General features: G+C 34.8%; 3 protein-coding genes across 6 annotated transcripts in view; all 3 read right to left on the bottom strand.

Moving 5' to 3' along the window:
• LOC132703812 (echinoderm microtubule-associated protein-like CG42247) overlaps positions 1–4,553 on the bottom strand; it is a 58,118-nt gene extending 53,565 nt beyond the window's left edge. The window contains exon 1 of the mRNA XM_060673298.1: positions 4,488–4,553. Coding sequence (XP_060529281.1) covers positions 4,488–4,514 — 27 coding nt within the window. The 5' untranslated portion in view covers positions 4,515–4,553. The remainder of the gene's footprint in view (positions 1–4,487) is intronic.
• Positions 4,554–9,440: 4,887 nt separating this feature from the next.
• LOC132704067 (probable E3 ubiquitin-protein ligase bre1) lies at positions 9,441–17,838 on the bottom strand. Of its 3 annotated transcripts, XM_060673741.1 has the most exons (6): positions 17,802–17,837; positions 17,606–17,740; positions 17,288–17,549; positions 15,842–16,110; positions 15,504–15,792; positions 9,443–11,981 (listed from the first exon to the last, which is right to left on the bottom strand). In XM_060673741.1, exons 2-6 carry the CDS (start codon positions 17,729–17,731, stop codon positions 9,778–9,780), a joined length of 3,150 nt encoding a protein of 1,049 aa, XP_060529724.1. In that variant the 5' UTR covers positions 17,732–17,740; positions 17,802–17,837; the 3' UTR covers positions 9,443–9,777. The 3 variants fall into 3 exon arrangements, with proteins under 3 accessions (XP_060529726.1, XP_060529724.1, XP_060529723.1); XM_060673740.1 differs by having other exon boundaries at positions 17,606–17,838; XM_060673743.1 differs by lacking the exons at positions 17,288–17,549; positions 17,606–17,740; positions 17,802–17,837 and having other exon boundaries at positions 9,441–11,981; positions 15,504–15,787; positions 15,842–16,029.
• A 1,184-nt stretch (positions 17,839–19,022) lies between these two features.
• Positions 19,023–25,627, bottom strand: part of LOC132704068 (cyclin-dependent kinase 12) — a 20,835-nt gene continuing 14,230 nt past the window's right edge. For both annotated transcript variants that reach the window (XM_060673746.1, XM_060673747.1), the window contains exons 10-12: positions 21,167–21,434; positions 19,323–19,428; positions 19,023–19,261 (exon numbers count right to left, since the gene is read on the bottom strand). In XM_060673746.1, the coding sequence (XP_060529729.1) occupies positions 19,137–19,261; positions 19,323–19,428; positions 21,167–21,434 (499 nt within the window). In that variant the 3' untranslated portion in view covers positions 19,023–19,136. The remainder of the gene's footprint in view (positions 19,262–19,322; positions 19,429–21,166; positions 21,435–25,627) is intronic.

Here is a 25,627-nt window from a genome sequence, read left to right as displayed (position 1 = left end):
ATTAATCTCTATATATCTATTATTATATTTTATGTTTTGGTTCTTAATTTTTATTGTTTTAGCTCTTGTTTCTTAAACTATTGTCATATTTTCGATTAAATCCAGAAACGAGTGTCTTAGTTTGTTTGGTTCAGCCAGATGAGTTTTTCCATTTCCATTTTCCAGCAACAACAAGAATCCATATTTCACACCCTTCATCGACGAGTTATTGCATACCGAGTACATAGTCATGATTATACGACCGTACTTGAGAATAAATCTCTTATAATTTAATAAGCTTAACAGATCTGTATTAAATGCGCCAGACAAATATTCAATATTTCCTGTTCCAATCCCTATCTCCCAAGCATCTAATATATGTTTTATTATATTATATATTAGATTATCTTAGTTTGGTGTCAGCTGCGGGGTTCTTTCTTCAATTAATAAAAATAATACTAACAATAATAACTATAATAATAATAATAATGATTATAATGGTAGCAGTGATAACACAATAACAGGGGCTCACAACTTGTGAGTACGGGACTGGCGCTCCCTGGGCACCCTAGCTGGTTTCTCACTTTGCATAATCTAGCTTTGGGTGAGGACCACTACTTCTATGCAGTGCGCTATCGGACCTCTCTTGGCCAACTCTTGCTCTTTTTTCGACTCCGACGCTATTAGGTTGGCCTAGGGCTAGGGGTCCCTCATTTCACAGCTCTACTCTAATTTCCCCCAACTTCACCTGCACTACCTACCTCCTTATCCGGGGATCGCTTTATCTTTATTTGTCCACCACCAATCACTAAGCGAGAAAAGGGAAATACCCATGAAAATGGAGACTAGAAGTGGAAAAAGCCTCGGAAAAAGGGCGCTGCCTGCGGATCGCCAGGAAACGTCTGCAGCCGGTGCTGGACGTGACAGAATGCGGGCCGCCGGTGGTAGAGTGCTGACCAAGCGGGCACGTACCGGGTTATCCGAAACTACTACAGCTGAACCACAAGAAAGCCCCAATCAACAACCACGCATGGCCACTGCTGAGAAAGATGTTGCTGACGCGAATTGGCGCCGGCCCACTCCCCCATTTCTGAGAGTAAAGCAAAGAACCTCATGGACAACAGAAATGAACATGCATATGGTTCGATACTACTATAGCATTACAAAAGTGGAAACTTCAAAAGAGCCCTACGGAACAGATACCCTCAGCTCCGCAATAAGTCACTACAAAATATGCTAGACAAATGAGATCAATCTTTACGAATATATCAATATAATCAAACGATATAATCAACAGAATCAAATATGAAGTTGCAATTGAATTAGGGATTGAAACACAAGCCGGGCAAGGAGACCTAGCTGTAGAGCCGGATGTGAACGACGAGCAGCAACATAAAGAGGCTGAGGAAAAATTTGCGGCAAACTACCTCAAACTTGACGGACTCAACCCATCAGCGAAACCACAATTAAAAAAGTTAACTTTAAAACCAGACACCATAAAAATCATCAGGGATGTGAATACGGTTATAGGGTCTAGACTAACAAGCAACACCAATATCAGGGAGCTGCACAGCCTTGTATATACTGGGGCGGCCAATGTGCTCACCCTGAATGGACAGCCTATAAACGACAACGCACAAAAAGAGCTGGCAGAAAAACGTATGAACAACCGTGGGAAAAGAGGCTGCAGATAAAAGTCAACAAACTCAGAAAAGAAATAGGTCTCTTAACTCAATCCCGGAGGGAGAATCCCAGCAAGAGAGTCAACGAAGCGGCAGCCAAAATAATAGACCTGTACAAATCGGAAGAAAACCCCACAATTATAGAAGTGCTCGACAAGCCAAAGCTTAATTCCTTCGCAAAAAGACTCAAACGATTTAGAAAAAGTAACATGCGGAAGAGACAAAACCACCAATTTGCAACAAACCAAGCCCATTTCTATAGAGACCTGGAAAGGCAGGAAACCACTAGCCATGTAGTCGAGGACTTGCCAAAGACAGATGACTTGCGGGCGTTCTGGGGGCGGGTATGGGGAGAACTGGCTAACCACAAGCCATCTAAGTGGTTTTTTGAAGAAAGAAAAAGAACATCGCAGATAAGAACAATGCTGGACTGGAAGATAAGCACCGAGGAACTCCAGCAATCACTAAAGAGAACCCCTAATTGGAAGGCATCGGGTCCAGACCATATTCACAATTTCTGGTACAAGAAATTTGAGGCGTGCCATAACCAACTAGTTAAATGCTACTCCGATTTACTCGAGAACTCAGAACAAATGCCGAACTTCATGACAGAGCGGGTGAGGGGAGAGGAAGTTCGGGGGGGAGAGGAATCCCATGTGTCTACTCCATACACTACAAAGAGGTGCAAAAACCTGAAGAAATACTTTCTGGAAAAGGCTGAGGTCAGTAGCCTACATAGAGAGATAATGAGCTTGGACAGGATAAAAAAATAAAAATAATTTTGGTCGAGTGAATTTTATTTGAAACACGCAATTGTAATCTCTCAGATCTTATAAATTCAGTGCAGGAACTGAAAAAGAAAATAGTTTTCGAAATAAAATCAAATAATGCACAGGGTACAGAGTACAACAAATAACAATAAAATTTATATTAGTAAAAAGCAATAAGGTTATTTTTAATTAAAGTTGTCGAACTGATGACAGTATTTAACTTTGGAACTGAAAAATATTAATTAACTGTTTTGGCAGGTGTCACTGCATACTATTTTGTATGATATTCAAAGCTACTAGTCAAAGTAATGTCAGTTTAGTCAGTGAGGAAGTTTACTAAATGTAACTAAATATAATTTTGCCATATGTTATAACCAAAAAACAAACAAAGATAGTCAAAATCTGTCAAAGCTATTAATTTATTCACAAAAATAATGTATAAGTATTAATTGTGTAAGTTGAAAAACAAGTAATTTATCGACATTAAGCGAAACCGCAAAAAATGAACTTGTTCCTTTTGTAGAAATATCCAATATCCAACGATACACATGTATTCATTTTCATGTTGTTAATTCTTTATAAAGCTTTTTTTTATAATTAGACTTTCTGAAAAAGGAGTTTAATTATATAAGTATCTATTTACTTGTATATTAGTGTCCTAGAGAATTATGTATAAAGCAGTAACATCAAATAACTACGTTCGCACGGTAAAACGACTAAGATCGTTTTACCACCAACGTTTAAGAATTCAGCGACTTAAATAATAAAAAATAAAACACACAACAACTATTGGCATTAAAACCCATATGCATATTTTAGGTCGTTTATATTACCATAAAATATTTTGTTGTTTTTCACGACCCACTTAAGAAGCCTGCCTAATATATTTCCACATGCAAAGCAGATATAAAAGAGCTATTTTTTACCACCCTCCCTGTCGATAATAGCTGGTTATGTGCAGAATAATGTTAATGACATTGTTTGCTCTGAAAAAAAGTGATTCGATACGTTATTGCTAAAATAGCTACCACCGGGTGCACGCTATCCAAAGAATTAATTTCGAATATTCGGCATAATTTATTTCATGTTGGCATATTTATTTTGCTGTAGTTAGAGGCCGTTTGCTACGTAACAAAAGCGCGATTAAGTTAATCAGCTTTCGCTAAATAAAATAGAGATAGAAAATTTCAAACTCCCACTACGGTCTAGTGGCATATTTAGAAACATCTAGCCGAAATTAATTAGCGTAACCTGTACTTTCGTACATAAATTAATGGTTAGATACAAGTAAAATTTTATTAAATGAGCGAAAGTAATTTTAAAAATGAGATTAAACAGTAATTTCATTTAAAATTAATTTTTGTGAAGGGAAGTTTGGAGATATACTTATACTTATACCTAAAAATTGTTGCTAATAAAAATACTGAATAAACTATTTTTCAAACAAAATTGAAAATTTAATTTACAAACGACAGCTTTCAAAATTACGACTTTGTAAATAACATATCATGGAATATTATGCAACCAGTTGAATAAACGACATTTTAGTCAGTAGTTTTTTTAGGCACGAGCTGAGCACAACTCACAGCGAATATCTAACAAATCAGTAACTGATAGTACATTCACTGAGTGACGTGATGAATATTTTAATTACTCACGAGTGCGCTTAGGCACGAGTGAAGTGCAGCTCAGCGAGCGTTTAAGAAGTTTATAAACATGTTGCATATTGTACTTTTTTGTGTGACGTGATCATTAGTACTGACAAACGTCAAAATACCATCAGTATTTTAAAAGCCGAAAGCCGTTCGCTACCAAACCGTGACTAAAGTACCGGAAACGCTCGAAGGGGATCGCGACAGTGTTTAAGGAAGCTGACACGCACCCCTAATAAGCTCCGCTGCGAACCAAAACCAAACTCGTGTTTATTAACTTGTTGGGTAATTTCATTTAGAATTTGCTGTATAATTTATGCAAATTCACAATATCGAAAAAGTAAAGGCGATAAACATCCGTATGTGGACTGCGAAAATTGTTTTAATTATTGAGTGCGAATTACCTGGCGATATATTACCGGAGTTAACATAATGTTTTTTTTTCGGCTCGGCGACGACCTAACCCTTCTATTTCGTGTCGACCGCGAAATCGAAAGGCACTACAACAGATTTAATCGGAACAAACACACTTGGCTTGACCTGCACCCACCGCGTCATAACTTATACGATAAAGCGGTCGCGACTTGAGGGTATTTAACGTTCGAGAGGTTTTTCATGCTTGTCCGCAGGCCGATTTCCGAGATATCGAATCGCCATGCAACGGCGGACGGGTTACCGCCGATAATTCTTTTACTTTTTGACGGGAGGAAATTTAATTTGGCCGCCGGGTTGGGTATGGACGGTCGAAGTTTATTTATATGAATATTTCATTAAGGTCGGTACACGTAAAAATTCGGTTTGTTCTAGCCTGACCAGATATGGGGTAACGGTGAAATTGTGTCAAACGCAGGTTTTCCAGCGACGCAAAAATGGGCCAAACCCTTGGGTACTTTTATCATTGCTTGAACCACATAAAAGGGTTGGTTTGGGTATGCGCCCAATGCTTGGTGGGAACCCAAACGGAATTCTAAGCTTAGCTATTAGCAACGAGTAAAACAAATTGCTTAAAAGAAGAAGTATGTAAGGGGTTTAATTCAAGTTCAAGTGTTGGTGTATAGTTCTGGCTATAAACTCAGTACTGCACTGTGACGAGCAACCCAAATGGGTTGGGCCGGCTCTGTCAGTGTTCAAAGCCGGAGATTGTGAGTTTGATTCCCACAGGGAGCCTTGGGTGTTGTGATCGTTATAAATTTGCTTAAAAAAGTTTAAAACCTGGTTGTAAGCTGGCCAAATCGGTTTGTGAAGCAGTGACCTAATAAAAAAAGGTGTTAGATAATATAGTGGTAGTACTACACCTCACATGCTCCGAATAATCTTGGTGTCTGTGAACTTTTCTCAAGCTTCTTTAGTAGTGTCTTTGAATCATCTGACACCAGTTTACTAATAAAACCAATTCCATCGCAAAAATGTTTTAATGTTGATCATATATCGAGAGAAAATGTAAAGAAATCTTTATGCTTTATGCGATATTTTTAAAATCATGACTCGATCTTTGTGAGCTCCTCTTTTTGCTATACAATCAATCCATCTAAACTTGTAGATATCCTGGAGTTTGGAAAATCGCCCAAGTCGTGCCCATTTTGAAATCCGGTGATAAAACTAATGTAGCTCAGACAGACCGGTCTCTCTCTGAGTCACTTGTTTTGGAGCATTTATTCTTTGTTGTCAAGGGGAGCATTGGCCCGAAAAGATGAAATTTAACTAATTTGTTTGTTCAGCCAGTGAGTGTCAATATGGAGCAGGGGTTCCAGACTTCTGGCGTTTACACCGATTTCTCCAAAGTTTTTGATAAAATACACCACCCAACTCTTGCCGTGAAACAGGAGAATTTCGGTGTACACGGTGTTTTGCTTGGCCTCCTGGGATAAAATCAAAGAGTACCAATATAACTTCGGGGGCACTCAGGGACCGCATTTGGGTCCCTCATTGTTTGCCATTTTCCTGTATGAAGTTGGCCAGTGCTTTTTACATAGTACTTACTCCTCGTCCGCAGACGATCGAAAAATTTAAAAATTGGTTCACTCGGCGGCAGACTAGGTCTTGTTGCAGAGAAATTTGTCAAATTGGAAAGAATATTGTTCTCTGAACAGTTTGTTAATCCTGAGAAATGTCACTGTAATTTGTTTACAAAAAAATTACCATAACTGCAAATTAAATGTGATCTCCACCTAGGTATTACAATGGACTCGGGGCTTCTTTTTCAGATGCACCTAGAAAACATTTTTCAAAAGGCTCTAAAGAGTCTTGGATTCTTTTACGGGCGACTAATGGGTTTAATAATAAAAAAAATTAATACTTTTTTACAGTCTTGTCAGGCACGTGTTGGAATATGCTACGCCAGTCTGGAATCCATTTTATTTATTATTATATATATATTATAAGGTTAGAGGGTTTCTATTGTATGCATTCTTTGGAAAATCGTAGAAAAAATTTGACTTATTATTTCTTTATCAAGATGGAAACGATTTGACTGAATCTCCTTCCGTTTTGGAAAAAATATATTTTAACTGTAATTCCTACATTTTTCAAAATAGACAAACGTTCGCTGCATCTCTATATCATTCAAACTACTCTTCTCTCTCTCCATTTATCAGATGTACTTATAACAGGGCAGAAAACACGTTTCCAGATCTTGACCTATTTGCTCTAAGCTTTGAAGTTTTTAAACGAAACTTAAGACGGCAATGTAATTAGTTCTTAATTAGATTTAGCTTGTAGAAAATAATTTAAACTAGTCCACTGACAAAGTATATTTTTTTGTGACATCTTGTACTTTCCTTTTATTGGACAGCTGCGTCTGACTGTCGGAAAGACTTGTTTATAAATAAATAAATAGGTATAGTCTGCCTGAATCTTTATCGTTATTAGCTTTGGACGGACCTAATAATTGTTATTGGGTAAAGCCATTAACAAAAAATTTATTCTTACTTGAAAAGACAGGAGTGGGACGGCTATATTACTTTCTTCCTGATATATTTCTTGAGTGTTGATCATTTGTGGCAGTGTTGAATAATTGTTTTTCCTGTGCGTTTCGAAAAATGGGACTTATTAAACGCCAATATTGTCGATAAGGGATATTATTAATACTGGAATAAATCTAAGTGATTTTCAAACTCACTGTATAATACACATTTAGAATAAAAATGTAATAATGTAAAGATAGTCCTACATATGAGTTTATTGTATATATTTAATGTCATTGTTTTTTTGTAGCGTAACTTAATAAGATTATACCGACCTAAATAAACACCTCCCTTTAATGCTTACCGGACCAGAGTTTTATTGCCGTCGACAGGTAACTTCCATAATTGCGGGCAAAAGCCAGTACGCTGAAGATTAAGACGTACCATACCTGTATTATCAGCATAGGCAGGGCCTCTATACCTCTAGTAACTATATGGTTCAAAGAAACTCTAAAAAGCAGAATGGGGGTGTGGTTATAGATTCTACCTGTCAAGAGACAACTGGAATATTTGGAACTTATTTCGAGAAAGGAAACGAACGCTGCTCCATAGGGAGAGGTAGTGAAACGATTTTAGTTGAGTTGAGTTACATATTTAGTTTCATTTCTCTGGTGTAGTGCTAACAGATTTAGCTTAGCTCAAATTTATATAATCATTTACAAGCCTTTCAAAAGTTTTAATGAAGGTACTTTATTGGTAGCTAATCAAATAATGATTGTTGAAATATTATTTTTCTACTTCCTACTCGAAAATACCCAATCATGTACTGAGTAAGCGTGCTCAGTGTCACCTTCATTAACCCCTGTTGAGTTCCACTGGCGGATGTTAGCTGCTGATGGTATTCGACGTTTGTCAGTGAATGTGTTGGTGCTAATCGTAGAAAAACTATAACATGTTAACACGTTCATAAATTTTTTCAGTCATTCGTGACTAAAATGGCGTTTATCAAACTTGTTGCATAAAATAATGATTTGAATTTGCTTTTTCCCGGGTGTAGGACTGTCTCGACTATAAAAAAGCCAAGAAACTAGTAGGAAAAATCAGTCCTAGTCATCTCAAACCACCTAACGTAAGTAAAAAAATAAAAAAATTATAGTAGGTAAATAGGAAAAGTAACATATTTGGTATAATCTATAAAGGAACCACAATTAATTAATAATTCATGGAAAATGATATAGTCTTGCGAGTCGTTTAGATTTACGATCATAGAGTGTGATTTAGTTAGTATTCACTTACGTCAACTAACATATGTAAAGTGATAAGTCAATTACAAGACGAATTTCGATCTTGTAATTAGTATCTATACAGCATTCTATGGCTAAAGCTGCGATTAGGAGCGAATCAGAGATTCTATTTGCTCCGATAATAAAAGTAGGAAGTGTCTTGCAATTTGGCTGAGAACATTCTAAATGGCTCGTCGTGAGGCATTTAAATGCGCAACTGTTCAGTGCATTATTAAAATCAATAATTAAATATCCATAAGTTATTTTCGCTAAATGTATCCAAGTGCTAATTTGTAATCGGAATTTTGAATTAGTCCCCACTCCTATGTTGGGTTATTGCTACTTTTTCCAGCTTATCTAAATAGACCATTTCCGAAACTTGAAACGCAAACGAGGCATTTGTTTCAATTTCTACTTCATTAACAGTGGTTAAAATTTATCAAAATTAATAATTCATCTGATGTAAAATGCCGCAAATATAACGAATGACTCGTGCTGAGGAGGAAAACTGTTACACCGAATGCGGTACTAAATTGAGGTCAACACGACGCGACGCCGAGCGTCGTGTCGTCTACGATCGAATTTTTTCCATATGAGCGTGGCAGGCGGCTCTAAATATGGTACTTAGGTTCGAATATTTCGCGTAAATCACGCGAGCCTCTTTAAAGAATAATTTTTTCTGAAAATTGAGGGTGAACTACATGCTGTACGTATTTGAAATGCAAGTTTCTGGAATAACAAGTGACTTTGTGATCTGTTCCTGTCTATTTCTAGTAATTATACTGTGTAGCAAAACATTACATTGCAACACCCAGTATATTTTGTCACACTATAAATTTACTTATATAGAAATAGTGGCAGTTCTTGGCAATTTGGAAATTAATTAGTAGTCTTTTTCTATAGATATAACTAATAATACGTGTCACTATAAAGTTTTGTTAAATAACTTGATAATAGTGTAAGTTGGCCAACAACAGATGGCTCCACTCTTTTTTTTATTTTAACATATTTTATAATCGTCATACTTGATTTATTAGCTCAAACAATATAGCTACTAGATATATAGACCCTTGCCTATGCTTTTGAAGCAACATAAAAAAATGGAAGAGAGATTGGATATGCGCATGCGCTAGTCATTTCAAAACTCGTTTTGTAGGAGGGCGTTCTGAATTTTTTGTCATTTTCGGTTGCAGCGCTTACTCGACTTTTGCTATTGAATATTTTTCACTTTTAATGCATCCTATGTTTTTTCTTATATAATATATAATTCGCCTCTTGCACTCTGCTAATATAAATACACACAAAACTAAAAACAAAGAAAACACGGTTGGCAATAAAGTTTTATATTTTGAAAAAACTTTTCTGATTACAGTCTTTTTATTGGTCGGAAATTAAGTAATATCAGTAAAAAGTACAGTAATAACAAAATTAAAACGGATCTGATCAACACGCTAGTAGTCACGGTTCTTTCCTCAATTGTTTTCTTATTCTTTGCGGAAATTACCTTCTTATTCGGTAACTAAATTGCCAGTAATATCGATGAGACCAAAATCTTTTACATGCTTAGATACTTCACGTTTTGATTTCGTGTTATCTTTATTTAGCATTGAATTAATTTTTAATCCCTCATCATTTGTCATCCATTGTATATCGTTGTCCACACTTGTGGGTTTTTTCTTTTTATTTCTTTTTACTTCAGAAATTGATTCTGATCTAATAGGGCTAAACGCATCGAAACTATTAAGCGACGTTCTTCGATTCTTTTTAGGTTTTTTCCTTTTTTTCCTTTCTGTTTCATCAGTTGATTCTGCTCCAATGGAGCTAAACACGTCAAGATTATCAAGTGTTTCTTTTCGATTTTTCTTTTTATAATATTCATCACTTGTCTCCAATTGTATATCAACGTCCGCACTGTTGGATTTTTTCCTTTTTTTTCTTTCTAATTTGCACATCGATTTTGCTCCAATTACAGGGATAATAAACGCATCCGAATTATCATGCGAGTTTTTTCGATGCTTCTTTTTATTAATTTTAAATATTAATTCTAAATCACTTTCTTTTTTTTCAGCTTCATTCTTAATTACGGCTAATTTTAATTGGTCTTTCTTGTGACTAACTTGTTTATCTTCCTTGTTATCTTCTATTGCTTTCCACATTTTTGAATCGTTCAATTTAGAATTGATCTTAGCACAATCTTCATCGCCAATCTCACTATGATGCACATGATTCACATCTATCGTTTTTCCATTTTTCTTTTTTTTTATCTGTTTTACTGGACAATTCCCTTTAGTGTTGGACTCGGTACAATCTTTATCATGCACCTCGCTATTATCAATCTCATTAACATCTATCGTTTTTCGAATTTTCCTGTTTTTTCGCTTTTCTACTGAATCATTCAATTTAGAATTGAATGTGACACAATCTTTGTCGCTTACCTCGTTATTGTTAACTTGATTAACATCCGTCATTTTTTTATTTTTCCCTGTCTTTATCTCTTCTACTGAACAATTAATTATAGAATCATTAACTTCTATCATTTTTTGAATTTTCTTTTTCTTTTCTACTGAACCATTGAAATTAAAATCGGAAGTGGTACAAATTTCATGACCTAGCTTACTGTTACTAACTTGTTTATCACAGGCAACACTTCTTTGCAATTTACTTTTCTTTATCGTGTCTTCCGAACAATTTAATTTAAAATCAGACTTGGTACAATCCTCATCTCTATTACAAACTTGTGTATTAGCATCTGTTGTGTACTTCACTTTCGTTTTTTCCATTTTTTCTACTAAACAATTTAGTTTAAAATCGCAAGCGGTACAAACATCAAGACCTAATTCACAATTATTGCTTGCTTGCTTCTTATAACCTATACTTTTTAGCAATTTCGTTTTTTTTATCTTTCCTACTGAAAACTTCAATTTAGAATCAGACATGATACAATCTTCATCAGCTTCTTCCTTTAAATGTAAATTACACTCTTCATCCCTAGTAACAGCTAAGTCAGCATTTTTTATTGAATATGATTTTTTATCTTTTTTTTTCTTATCGCTGTTTGCCTCACTTTCATCCAAGTGAGTTCCTGATTTCTCCTTTTCCGTGTGTAATTCGTAAGTGGCATCACTATTATTTTGATCCAGCTTATCATTTTGCTGCATAGCTAAACCTTCACTCTCTTTACATTCTTCAGTATGTTTCCATTTATGCCGCTCTAAACTAATAACGTCATTAATTTCTTCGATGTCGTCCTTTTCTTTTTCGATTGTAATGATTTTCCGATTTTCCCTATTGATTCTTTTCTGTTCAATGTGCTTCTTATAATTGAAAAGTTTACTATTAAAAAATTCATTGCGTTCCCCTTCTTTTACTCTCTCAAAAACAGCTACAAAGAAACCGTTTGTAAAATCCTTATCTGGTTTCGCATACAAACAAAATTTTCCAATATCTCCGTAGTCTGATGAACCGTAACTTAACCAGTTTTCGTCAACCAATTTTTTCGCGTCCATCAACTTAAAAACATAGTTTGTCTCTAAAACTTGTCTGACCACATCCTCATTTTCTTCAGGATAAGTGGAACATGTAGAATATACGACTCTCTCTACGTTAGGGTATCTTGTCAGAGCAGTCCTCAAAATTTTTATTTGAAAACCTGCCAATTTTTCTAGGCGCGCTTTGCTTTGTTCTTCATGAAACTCTAACCGATCGGTCATTCCTAAAACAAATTAAATATTAATGATCTCTTTCCAAACAAAATACGAAATGAAAGATACAGGATATTTTTAATTATTTTTAATTAGTTTTTACCATGGATCTAGTTTAAATTAGTAACGAATTTAGAACTGAGCAAATTTCTTTTAAAAAATTGAGTAACATTAGTAAGGCCTTTTCAAAGAAACTTCCACAAGCTACTGTTTTTGTTGAGTCCAACTGGGTAACGTTTCGCCAATCATCCCGTTGGCTTCTTCAGAGCTTGACTGAAACTGAAACGCATTTTACTCTCTACCTGCATTTATATTGTTTCATGGGGGCGGAGCTAAATGAAGGGCATAAACACCCTCTCAGCTGACTGATTCCGATATTGGTGACAGATAGAGACTTGAGTGGCGATTAAGATTGTTAGGATGCTTATAAATTTTCCGTGATTGTGTTCGGCAACTGCTGATGAGTTTTTTGTCTTAGCCTTAAGTCTCTTTCATGTTCTTTAAGCCTAGTTGATATTTTTCATCCGGTCTCTCCAATGTATTCTTTGTCGCATATGCATAGAATGCTGTCAATTCCTGGCATCTCAAATGGAATTTTGTCTTTGACGGATTGAAGATGTTGGACAAGTGGTAAATCTGGTTTTTATTTCTTTAGAATTTTTGATATGTGGTCAGTGATGTTTTGAATATAAGCAAGGACAATAGTGGCAAGTGTTGCATTGCTTTCGGTTTCATTGCTATTGGAAGGTTGTGGTGAAGTGTATTTTGTGATGGAACGCTTAATAGCTTTAATGTGGAAATTATTAGAGACAAGAGCCTAGGTAAGGTGTTTTAATTCTGGGTTCAATCACACGGGCTGAGATGGTTTTACGCCTCTGTAAACAACAGAGTTGATAACCGACGATTTTTGGGCCTGATGGTGATGTGACAATGCACTAAGGTATCGGTCTGCGTGCATAGTTTTTCCAGTAAACACAATGAAAGAATGGGAGGTTGTTATTAGCTTCTATTTCAATGGTAAAACGTATGTTAGGGTGTATGTTAAATGTCTAAGAAAATCTACTAGGGATTCCTGACCATGACGCCAAATAACAAAAGTATCATCGACGTAGCGCGTTTCCTTAATTTCGGTTTTTGATGGAAGGTGTCGAGAGCCCCCCATCCTACCCACCCCACAACACCAAACCCAACCCCATCACGTCAAACAAAATAAAGGCATGTAAAGAGTAAAATGCGAGCCAGTTTCAGTCAAGCTCTGAAGAAGCCAACAGGATGCTTGGCGAAACGTTAGCTAGTTCGACTCAACAAAAACCGACGCAGGAGGAAATCAGAAGTTTTATAAAAAGTATTAGTCAGGTCGTTATCAAAATGACATCTTATAGTATAATAATGGAATCTGGACCCCACCCTGGCACTCACATCCAGCACTGAACATCTGGCTATTAGAATGACAACCACGCTACCAGAACCCAATTACCAAATGGCTGGAACATATGTGTGCCACATATTTCATGCTGCAAAATAAGTTCAGAAACGCATTCAGTCTATTTATCTAGTACATGACTTTGGCAAACTGCACCCATATCAACCGACATAATTAACTTACAACTAGAAAAAATCTAAGATGGTTAATAGTTTGACGACACAAAAGCTGGTTCCAAATGACAACTTCAACTTTTACAACCACCCGATGTAAGTTTGGTAATGGAAGTAAGTATCCTTGCCCAATTAACGACGTGTTTGATCCGGTGATAAGGAACGTACACAATTAAATATTCAACAAAATTGCGCTAAATAAACAACCTCAGAAATATGAGCAAGAAACATATTAAATAACTTCAAACAAATAAAAAGTGGTAATGATTTTGCTTCGAAAGCTGAGCGTAGTGAAAAAACGCAAGTCCACTAGGAAGGCAGACCTGTTTGTATGACCCAAAATTAACCTACGGCAGCAATGAGAGATTATCAGAAAAAAAGCGACTTACATCAGTTGGGATCTTCCTGGATGGCCATCCAATATCATTAGAGACAGCATCGTTAAAGCGAACTTACTTAACCATTAAGAACGGTGACCGTTCGATTCGAATTTTCGAAAATGCACTGTATATTAAATACAGTGACGTTCCTCTCAAAGCATCTGCGCTCGAGGCACTTAAGTCACTCCAAGTCACTTATCCGCAAAAACCTCACTTCTATACACCACGAATTTTATAAATAATACCCAAAAAATTTAACCCAAAGAAAAAGAGAAATAATCTATAAAAGCTCTTTCTGTTTTCTGAAACGTAAAGAAAACACAACGCGTGCGTTTGTAACCAATCTGTTTCGCATATATATCAGCAGAAACACCGCGGGTGGATTTTAGCGTGTTAATAATACTCAACCACGGGGCAGGATTAAAAACATTTTTGACACCAAGCGTGATGAAAAAATATAATTTTCTATTATTGGGTGCAACATTCTTAGCCTTTTGTACTTCCATCATAACTCTTTTTATGGCATCTGTCTCACTTTAACGAAGCCAAACTGCTTTGCTTGTTCTAGCAGCTTGCCCATCTGATCAATTAGACCTAACAGTCTATACGTAGCCTCAGTTTGTACCTGATTTCTCGATTAAGACTAATCGGCACTTTTTCCATTCAAATGGAAATCATCGAGTATTCGTTGGTTCATTCGCCGTAGGCATTAGGCATTATGGTATTAGATCCGGCTCCTGTGCTTTTTTTAGTTGGATACATTCAGACTTACCTCGTCTGACCTTTCCTTTTCTAGGTTATTTTCGGCAAAAGTCATTTATAAATTTTCATTTATTAATTTAGTTGACAGAAAAGCATTTTGTTCCCATTCTTCTTGAAGCAGAGTGTCTAGTCTATGTTAGTGCTGTGCTAGTGCCTCTGCCTTCTCATCATGTTCCTTAAACACTCTTTTATGTTGTACAATAACAGTTTCATTACTTGCTGCAGCCTTGGATAGGGCTTTTACCGGCTAACTTAATCCTTCAATCATCTTGAGCATTTTAGCTTTCAAGTTTTGTTTTTATAAACTCTTCCATCTCCGACCGGCACATAAACTTATTAGGTGTATTGGATATACTTCCACATTTTCTATTTGCCATTCCATGTGCTTTTAGCGACGTTGCTTTCTCACGCCGCTTCGCTGTTATGCCAAAACGTAGGGTTGGTTTTTGAGAGAAAAGAAAAAAGCTCAGAAAAGAGATAAACCCTAGCCCTCGTCTATCCTAATAGCGACGGGTTCGGAAAAAAAAAAGCTTGGGCAGCAAGAGAACCCCTATAGAAAAGAAAGAAAAAACAGAGAGAGGATCTCACCCAAGACAGAAGAAGAAAAGTGTGGATCGCCGAGAATCACTCATCGAATTATATCATGTTATTTCAATAACGCCCTGCAGTATATACTTAAAGGAATCCAAATTTCTATGTCAAAACATATTTCAAGAGATCCGTGACAAAATTATTTAAGAAATGACTGTAATAAATATGTATACTATGCGACATATCCACTCATTGTTTGCTTACCTGAACCTGAACAACTTGGGTCGACCAAAATGTATTTGACTTCAGGAAACTCTGTATTAGTGCACGCCAATATATCATTATTAATTGTTCTAACACAAGTGGCGCCACTAGTTCCTACAATTTTCTCGAGAGTTTTATACCTCCTCGCGTCTCTTTCCACGGCATAGATTGTACCATCGTTGCTTAACATTGCCGCTAACTGAGTGGTCTTCATGCCCGGTGCCGCACACATATCCAATACTACACTTCCAGGAACAGGGTTTAAAATATGCGCCGGCAAACAACTGGCCTAAAAATAAATTTAAACATTTTTTCAGAACTAAATTAATTACATCTACCTTGTCTTGCAGTATGATCCACCCGTCTCTATAACCCACATGTCCGAAGAATTTCGTGCCCGATGGAAATATTACCAAATTCGGTACGTGGAGGTCTTTAAGAAAATAATTACCCGACAAGTTTTCCACCTGCTCCAGGAATTGACGATAATCGCAATGAGGATTAATTAAAATCCAATCCTCCCTTTGAAAATGATCTAATGCTTCTTCAAACGTTATTAACAACGTGTTGATACGAACATACCGCGGCTTCTTTTTTGGTATATTAACTAGAAGAAATGAGTACATCAACTTATAACTGGTTTGTGACGCTTCACAGTTCATAATATAAATAACAAATCACTCTTATTGTTGTAGATCAATAGTTGCTAGAAGGCGCCAACTTGAAATCAATTATGATCTTTTCTCCTTTCTTGTTGAGTAACTGAATAATAATTATAGAGTATATTACGGAATTTAACAAGTATTAGACCAAACTTGAAGTGATTCTTTGAGTAACTCTACAGCAAAAAGGCAAACGTAGATCCGAAATGCCTTACGCAAGATACAAGGTGCAAAAGTTTTTAAAAAATGTTTTGACAAAAAAATATGTCCAATTGTTTTCTTTTTTTTTTAATCAAGCACCTAAAAATATAAGCTTTTAGTTTTTTGGGTGTTTTAAGTATCTCCTTTGTTTTAGATGGAACGTTTTCTAAAACCCTACCTAAGCACCTTTTGTATTTAAAAAAAATACCAAATTTTATATGACTTAATAATTATTTTGATTTTTTTAATAGCACTAGCAATTACCTATTTCAGTTGCCTTTCACAGCAAAATTTGCACAACAAAAGAATTCTTTTTTTTGCAAATCACCAAAGTGAAGATTAATAGGCCAACAAACCGATGCAAATAATGTAATACTAACTGAAGAAACTTATATTTTATTACTTAAAAATCATTTAATGCCAACTCTTTGAAACACTTATATGTAATCTATGGTCTATTTTACAAGTTATTTACAATCTAAAGTAAACTACTATAAATGGAATGGATGATGGTGAAAAAAATTCAGCATTCAGTCATTCTTCTGATCCAATTCGGATTTGTCCACAATCAAATTTCCTTCATTATCATATTCTGCATCATGATAAGCAAGGTATGCATAACCTGCTATAATTAAATTTACAGTAAACACTGCAGCGATTACTGACCAAACGGTATTTGCAAAACCATGAACATGAAAATAATCCTTCAGTATGAAGTTGGTTCCAAAGTACGCCCCAAAGGGTAATGAAAACATTAAAAAACTAAAAAACAGCAACAAAGCCAGAGCTTTTGCTGCTTGTCGTGTATGTGGTGGCAATAATGGAGTACTCTCCCTAATAACATCATCCTTCAAAAAACTTGTTTTTTCTTCTAAACTATTTTTGTCCATAATGCAAAAACTGAAAAAAAAAACATGTTACCTGAAATTGTCTCATTATTTATGGAAGTATCGCTGAGGTGTGCTTTAAAGGATTGTTCATAAGCCAGAATTGTCTGAATAGGTTTGCATTCAATTTGGGGCAGACACTTTTTGCCCCACAATAATTCGGATATTAAAACTTTTGCTAGCCACGGATTTAACCTGGGCTCTTTTTCTAACAGATTTATCCTTTTCAACAAAAAGGCAATTTCAGTTGCTTTTTTAATTGGCAATAATACCAAGGCATACAAAGCATTTACATTCTGGAAAAACCAAATAAAAATCAATTTAAGAGATCGTGCAAACCATTATTACTTACGAAGTACTTTTTTTCAAAAACTAATTGCTTAATACTGCCACCACTCTCAGCGACTTCCTGAATTATTTTTGCAGCTTCTTTATAAAGCCGAGGAACTTTTATTGAGTGAATAAATCCGTCTGTCATGATTTTTACCTTGGAACACAATTATTAGAAATATTTTTAAGTAAATGAGTTTACTTAATTTCTTATTTACTCATAATCACGTTTTCCCTGTCATTTTCGAATGCCACGGAATTTTTTCCTCTTCTTTTCATCATTTATGATTTAATTTCTTCACAAAAGTTGGTCAATTTACTAGGATCATTCGCCCATTGTCGAGATTCGGTCTTAGCCGGTAGATACATTGCAATATATGTATTTCTGAATGTATTTTTTCATGTAAATATTGCAACGTTTCTACTACAAAAAAAGTCAAAATCGCACAAAATTACTCTTAACAAGTGTCAAGAAAACTATAAGGGATACTAATTATCGAATAGAAAAAATCTACGTGGAACAAATCATCAACAAACACCTATAGAATCTCCTAAGGCTTATAAAAACAAAAAATGTTAATGGAGAAGTTTAAAAAAAACGGTGGGTACTGCTAAATTTAATCAATTTTATTTAGAAAATTAGGAACTACTATAGAACAAACCAATAAAAAAATTTCAATATGTAACCTAAATTATCCCCAAATTTTTAAGAATTGCACAGAAGAGAGATTATGGATTTTCCTTATACACTAAAAAGTATAATTTATTGTATCAAAACCTTAAAAAAAAATTCACCAAAATAATGAAGCCATTTTGCTCGAAAAAATTGCACCTTGTCTACCAGCAACAACTTACCAGTTAAAATATGTGCACTTTTGAGAAAATACTGCCGTAAAAAGGCCGCATCAAAACTTATTGGCGACCTATCAGCGGCCATGTTGGTTGTTAAGTGCCGCAAGGTTATTGGTTAAAAGCGACATTTTAAATCTCGTGCTGGCGCATGTTGAACGGACCTTCTTAAAAATGTTTTCGTAGTTCTTTCATATGTTCCTCTACCTCTAGTACCTATACAGGGTAACGTTAATTAAAGATATAGAATCGGTTAAATGGGATTAAAATATGTAAATTTAGTCACATAATACCCTGAATTTAATAACCAGAGCTGGACTAACAAACATCTTTAACATTGGTTAGAACGGTTTTTATTGTGGATTACTCACAAGGATGACAAATAAGAAACAGTTGATTTCCATAAGTCCTGCGATAAAGGCGACTTATTTGATTTTCTCCAGCATTCTAACTATACCTAGACATTTCGTAAGGCAATTCTTAGCTGTATAAACCAAATACATGATTTGTAGGATGATACTTTTTAATGTTCATTTTAATGTTGTACTAGGGTTGAAATTAATACATTTTGAAAATATATCATGTTTTATTTGAAAAATCACATAAACAATCAGCTTCTTAAATAATATAATTAATTTTTTTTTAGCACAAGTGCATAAAATAATTACGCTGATTTTACAAAAAAATTGTATAACTGTTTACAACTATACATTAGAATGATTATTTTTAAGTAGATTTGCTCCTACGTTTAGTCCAAATAACCTTAACAGATCTCCTAAGGTTTTACAAATAGAATCTGTGTTCAACGCTCCTGCTTTTTTATCCTCTCCTAAAATTGGTATTAGAGTGAAAAACCAACAATTTATTGTAGAAATCAAGCAACTACTTACCTTCAAAATTTAAATGCAAAAGATGTATCGCTCCAGGATTGGACTTGCATATTTGTCGCAACTCTCCAAGCAAGTTTTCTAAAGTCGCAATAATTTGATTTTCTACCTAAAATGTACATAAACAAGTCTTTAAAAAATCACAAAAACACAGATACTTTTGAAACAAAAAATACTCAGACCAAAAATAAACGGTAAATTTTGTGTTGTACTGTTTAAATTGAAATTTTGTTTAAACAGTTCCGGTTGTTAAAGCACGTCACAAAAAATGGGTGTTTACGATCACGCCACGATCGAGTATAACATGCAGAATTTGGAATAGACAATGTAGTTTACAGAAAAAATTGAGTTTTAAGAAGGATGGCAACATCTGTTTGTTAATTTTTAAATTGTTCAATGCTTTGAATCTTTATTTTAATGGATTTAAGTTACTTGCCAGTTCCTATGCAATTGTGTAAGTAAAGATTTTTGTAGATAGGTTATAACTAGTTCTCAAGTCTGTTCGTAATATTACCTGTTTTAATTTAAAGATGGCGAATAAAATATGAAAACTAAAAAATCTGCAAAACAAATGAATGCACATATTGAGAAACACAAAAGCACTGAATATGCAGAAAAGGGATATTTTGAACAAACTAATAGTAAACACAACGGAAATGCCAAAAAAGGTTACATTAATAATTGTAGCGGGACCAATAAGAGCATTTTCACATGACATCCCTTAACCGGAAGTGGTAGAAATTTTTTCTACTCCCGTCTGTAAAATACTTAATTACACACCGATCTAGCGTGCGGCAAGTGTCACTTTACCACATCAGTTTGAATTCCCACGGATCCGAGTCACTTCGGGCATGTCCGAGATTTTACCACACAGATTTGGGACAATTTAAATACTACGTGCTATAAACTACAATTAAAATCTAGTGGACTATTCGGCAAGTAAAGCGACATTTAGAATTTAAGTTTCCCATGGAAACTTTACATACCATTTTTAAAAATTTTATCCTCTTAAAAGCTCTATCCTTGTTTGATTTTTCTTTCAATTCCAGTCTTTTTCTTTCGGTTGTAGAAAAAGTATAGTATGCAACACGTTTGCCGTGTACCGCACTTGTTGCATAATATACTATTTTCGACTCCCTTTTCTAAAATGTCCGATTATACACCGATCTAGCGTGCGGAAAGTGTCATTTTACTAAGTTGGTTTTGTTTCTCACGGATCCGGGCCACTTGGAATTATTTCCCACCGCATTGAATTTTGACTATTGTCAATTCTGACGGTTGTTAGTGAATGTACCGGGGTTGTTTTCCAAAAATGACCCAAAAACTAATGGTCGTAGAAAAGGTATAGTTTCGGTTAATTAATATGTAACACGTTTGGTAAACTTTAAGTCAGTCAACACTTCTCCGCTCGTGTCAAATAAATTCGTGACTCAAATGCCGTTTACCACACTTGTGCCAGAAATATTATGTAGAAAAACTCATTCACCTTCAGAGCGAGTTAGAATGTTTTATACAACGTGCGTGGGATAAAAGTGGTTATAATTAATGTACGTATTTTTTGAATATTTTCTTGTGTTTTAGAAAACAGTCTTCTTCCCTCTGCCTGTTAAAACACGAATTCAAAAATGTCATATCTAATGGTGTTAAAACAGCACCTAAAAGGGTGGCGCTCGAGGAAAAAACTTTCGTTTCAACATATGAGCCCTGACCATGCGTATTAACCAATAGACGGGCAACAGCTCCAATGAGCGCACAAAAACGCCGGCTAGAAGTCACTACGGAATTGTATGACGTCATGTAACAATGCTCTAAAGTATCAGGCTCAGTAAACATATAAAGGGTCCCACCTGCGATTGCTTCATAGAACATACTTCCATAAGATGCGACAATGGTATATTCGTTTTGCTTAGCATCATCTGTTCCATATTGTAAAGTAGCTGATACAAGTAGCTCCTGGAATCTATATCGTCACCCTCTTTGGGAGAAGAAACTAGTCCCGGCGCGCTGGATGAAGTCAAGCCTAGCAAATTGGGTTTGGGTTTGCAAGTTGCCGTTGCTAGAGCATAAGACAGCACAGCTGCGTCGTACGCTTCCATTTTTAGTACTTTTGAAGAACTGAAAAAATGGTTTTTCGATAGTTTTCAATGACTCCAACACGAGCATCTGAAAGTCCGTACAGACTTGCAGCATTGCGTTTATGTTTGGGAAAAGCACGCAACTTGTTGGTCACGTATATCGCAACGACGTGCGCAGATTTGTTGCAAGTCTGTAGGTATCTAAATAGTCACCGTCGATAATCAGGCAATTTAGGGAAGTTCCGGTGAAATATTTACAAAATAAAACTCACCAAAACTGGGTGATAAAATTCGCGCGTAATTTCAATTTTATTTAATAAAACAATATTTGTGGTTGACATTTTTTATTAGCATAAATGAAATGAAATTCGTATTTCATATGCTGCAGATGAACTTGTTGATTAGCATCTTAAATTGCGCTTTTTGAAAAAATAAAATGTTATACATCGGCTAATTTCGTGTTGTACATCGAAAATTTACCTTAAAATTCAGTGTTTCATCTCGAAATTGTACGGCCAAAGTTATCAAACACAAAGGATTTCCCAATAATATGCCGGCGGTTGATATTTTGGAAACGGCTTTCGATAAAAAAATATTTAACCTATATATAGTAATATAATAGTAATTTTCGTGTTCGTATGAAAAGGTTACGGTTTTCATATTCAATATTTCATTTTAATTAATCAAATAATATAAAAAAATAAGTTATGATGATTTGAAAGAGTTCTTCATTCCTCTCACATATAGAGTGTGTTAATGTCAACCGCCAGTCGGAGTTTCTGTAATATATCTGCCCACAGTCACAATTCTCCAACAAAAAGTCAATTTCGCACAATTTTTATCAGTCCGATAGAATTCATATATTTTTTGCAAAATTATTAGAAAACATTAAAAATATTATAACTATTAGGCTGACTTACAGTGTATGCCATATAACACAACAAATAATGTTGTGGTTTTTAAATGACAAGGAATTAAAATTTGAAATTTGCTAGGCAGGTGTATAGTATCTTCATTTACCTCTTGAAAATTAGGGTTTCATTGAAAAGAATATCCGATGACGTAGTATCTCGTACTGAATAAAACCCCCTTACATCGACGTGCCGAGCATATTGCCGGAAATGAACTTTCTTAGATTTAGTGAATTTATTCAAAGATCATTGTTGGTGTTTGCAAGTAACTGCAGTTTATGATGCAAGTTAATGAGACAAAACTCCCTTACCCTAATGAAATGTATGTTGCGGACTAGAGCCGCCGCATCGCATTTAACTATTTGAAATAAATTACGTAAACGGCCAAGGGATAGTAGTGAACAAATGATGCGTTGGGGCAACCAACTGAAGTTCAGATCTAATAATCGAAAGTTACAAGAAAGAATTGTGGTAGAACTATGCAGCTGTAAAAAAAAAACTCTTTAATTTAAGCAGTCTCACACACACTTTCGAAATTCTATAAGAAAAACTGTGGCATCAAGGTCTTGAAGGTTTTCGGGCTGTGGATAGAAACCATTAAAGGTTTTATTAATTTCTATGTCATGTGTCACAGGTAAATTTGATATTGAATTCAAGTGACTAACTACGAATAATAACCGAACTGTAACCGTGAATTATTGGTAATAAATCAAGTCTTCTTAAGTATGTAAAACGTATATTGGGTTCGTATCATATTATCCATATCTTGAAAATTTGAAGAACTTAGCTACAAACTACAGAACTTAGAACAAAGAAAATATTGTGGTTTTTTAAAAAATTGCGAACTGTTGTCTTTCAAACTATAATTATGAAACAGTAGCTATTTAAGATATAATACAGAGTTTGATTATATTTAGGTAGAGAAGAGAGTAGTTTTTACTTCATTTAATGTACCTTGTATCTTCAAAGGTTTTCAACATCCCCATGTACAGCTTGATTTCTTTTCGTTGATATTATACTAAATGCTAAAAGATTACGTGCAAATTTTGGAAGAATGTGTGATGACAGAGGATAAAATAAATAATGTTTTTTTAACGGCTTACTAAGTCCCAATTTTGACTGAAAACTGGCTTGGTATATATGGACCACCGACCTGACGCTCCTCGACATTTATTTTCAGTTATTTACTAAAACTGAAATATATAAAACACGGAGCAATGTAGAATTTAGAATAAACTTTATTAATTGCATAACAAGAATAGTCAGATCTATAACGTTACTCGTTCAGTTACAGAGTCGAAAATAATTGGAGCACATTCACATGACTAATTGTTATAACACAAGGTATGATATCATTATTGGGTTGTTATTATAGGTTTTGGTTTGTTTTTATGGTTGTTAATGCAATGTAAATGTTTTTGATATCAATCTAGTTAGCGCAGATTTGATTCCGCCAAACACTAAAAAAGAAAACAAGACAGATATCTTAATTTTTTTCTTTCTCCGATACCCTAAAATATCAAGGGAAAAGAAACAGACTGTACATCATTTTATTTTTTATTTTATCCAGAAAATTTGATAATAAAAATTTTTGAGCTAAAGTCGAAAAATCGTTTTCTTTTTTCACACCACCATTAATGTTATTATTTTCATATAGTGCAATATAGGAATTTCGTAAGTGCAATACTATTACTTTCTCATAACAAACTGCCAATACATGAAAACAATATTAGCGAACCTCGTTCAGCTTCAGAAATACGCCTGAAATTGTTTTAGAACTTGATTCTCGCAACAAAACTGTAAGCGATGTTTCGTTACACTCTTCTCTTTAATATCCCAAACTGCTTAATGACGCAGAGTTGACACTCCTCAACATTTTTGTAGCCACCATATCATACATTATAACTTTCAGTGTATGCTATAAAAACGTATTAAGGTATGAGCAATATTTTGCATAATTGGGTAAATCGTAAATAATGTTACAAATGAAGAAAAGTTGATGTTGATGTGAACCTCTAGTTAATGATGTTACGAGCGAATTCCATTTTAATAGACTAATGCATTGATTCTAATCTTAAGTAAACTTAGATGAATTCACAAACACTTATTTGTTGCAATGACGATGAAAGCAATCGTCTATCTGAAATACCTAATTATGAACGGAACAAGCGACGTAAAGTGTCATTTTAAAAGTCAACTTCGTTTTCCACGGTCGGTAGCCTCTTCGGACGTTTCCAGTAACTTAGTCACAGTTATGAGAGCGACCGGTTGTTTTCAGTAGATTTTGGCAATGATATTTTGACGCTCGTCAGTTCTGATGGTCACGTCACACGTCATTCTGTGAATGTATGTCAGCTTTTTTGCAACAATGTACTGAAAAACTTGTGGTCGTTAATTAAGCACTCTGTCTGCTGCGCTTCTCTCGTGCAAATGAAACTCTTTGACTAAAATATCGTTTATCAAACTTGTTGCATAATATAATATTCAATTTTTTTTCTTTGCGTTCAGTTTGTTGGTTAATATTTTAACCGAAAACTTTTGACTCATAGAGGGGTACCTTAAGTGCGACAAAAATACAACAAAACTTTAAAGGAATAGATGTTCCGCTACTGCCAAATATCTCTGCAATTGTCTCAATCTTAACGCTCCTCCTACTATAGCCTGCTCGGTTCAACGTTGTGACAAAGAACAGGGCTATAAGATGGGACGAAATTTGAACTGCAACAAATTAAGACACACGCGGATTTTTTTTACTATATGACAACAGTGTACCTTTTTTGTTTTCAGTATAGGCGGCGTTGAACACAATAGTTTTGTCAGCTTGGGATTTTTGACATGTTTTTGGAATTACTTTTTAAATCCGGCATTTTAAAAAATTCCACAAAAGCGCAAATCGAAAATAAAAAGCGACTTTATTTAGATAGGTAAAGCAGTTAAATAAAATTTGTTTTGGTCACAATCAATTTTCATGAAGTAAAAAATTATGTCTTTGAATCCGCGTACATGGTGATACCGGTTCACCATTAAATAAAAATTTCATATAAATTTCCGAATAATGAACTTGAATTTTAGTTTATTCACAAGTACCACATTCAAAAGAACATTAAATAAGTAGAGATACATCAATAGTAAATAAGCAGCGAAAAAGCTCAAGAATATTTGCAAAACAATATTTGTTTGTGTGCTGAACAACATACATAAATCAAAAAATAAAAACATAAAAAATTTTTGGTTTTAAGTGTTTGGTGTATAACAGACTTGCAAAAATCAGAACAAACTATATGAATCTTAGTTAAAAATTTAATGAGCTGTAATAATAAAA

This window comes from Cylas formicarius, unplaced genomic scaffold (genome assembly GCF_029955315.1).
Source record: "Cylas formicarius isolate icCylForm1 unplaced genomic scaffold, icCylForm1.1 PGA_scaffold_6__28_contigs__length_40554024, whole genome shotgun sequence".
NCBI classification, from domain to species: Eukaryota; Metazoa; Arthropoda; class Insecta; order Coleoptera; family Brentidae; genus Cylas; species Cylas formicarius.
Note: the sequence above shows the minus strand (reverse complement) of the source record. Positions and strands in the feature narration are given on the sequence as shown.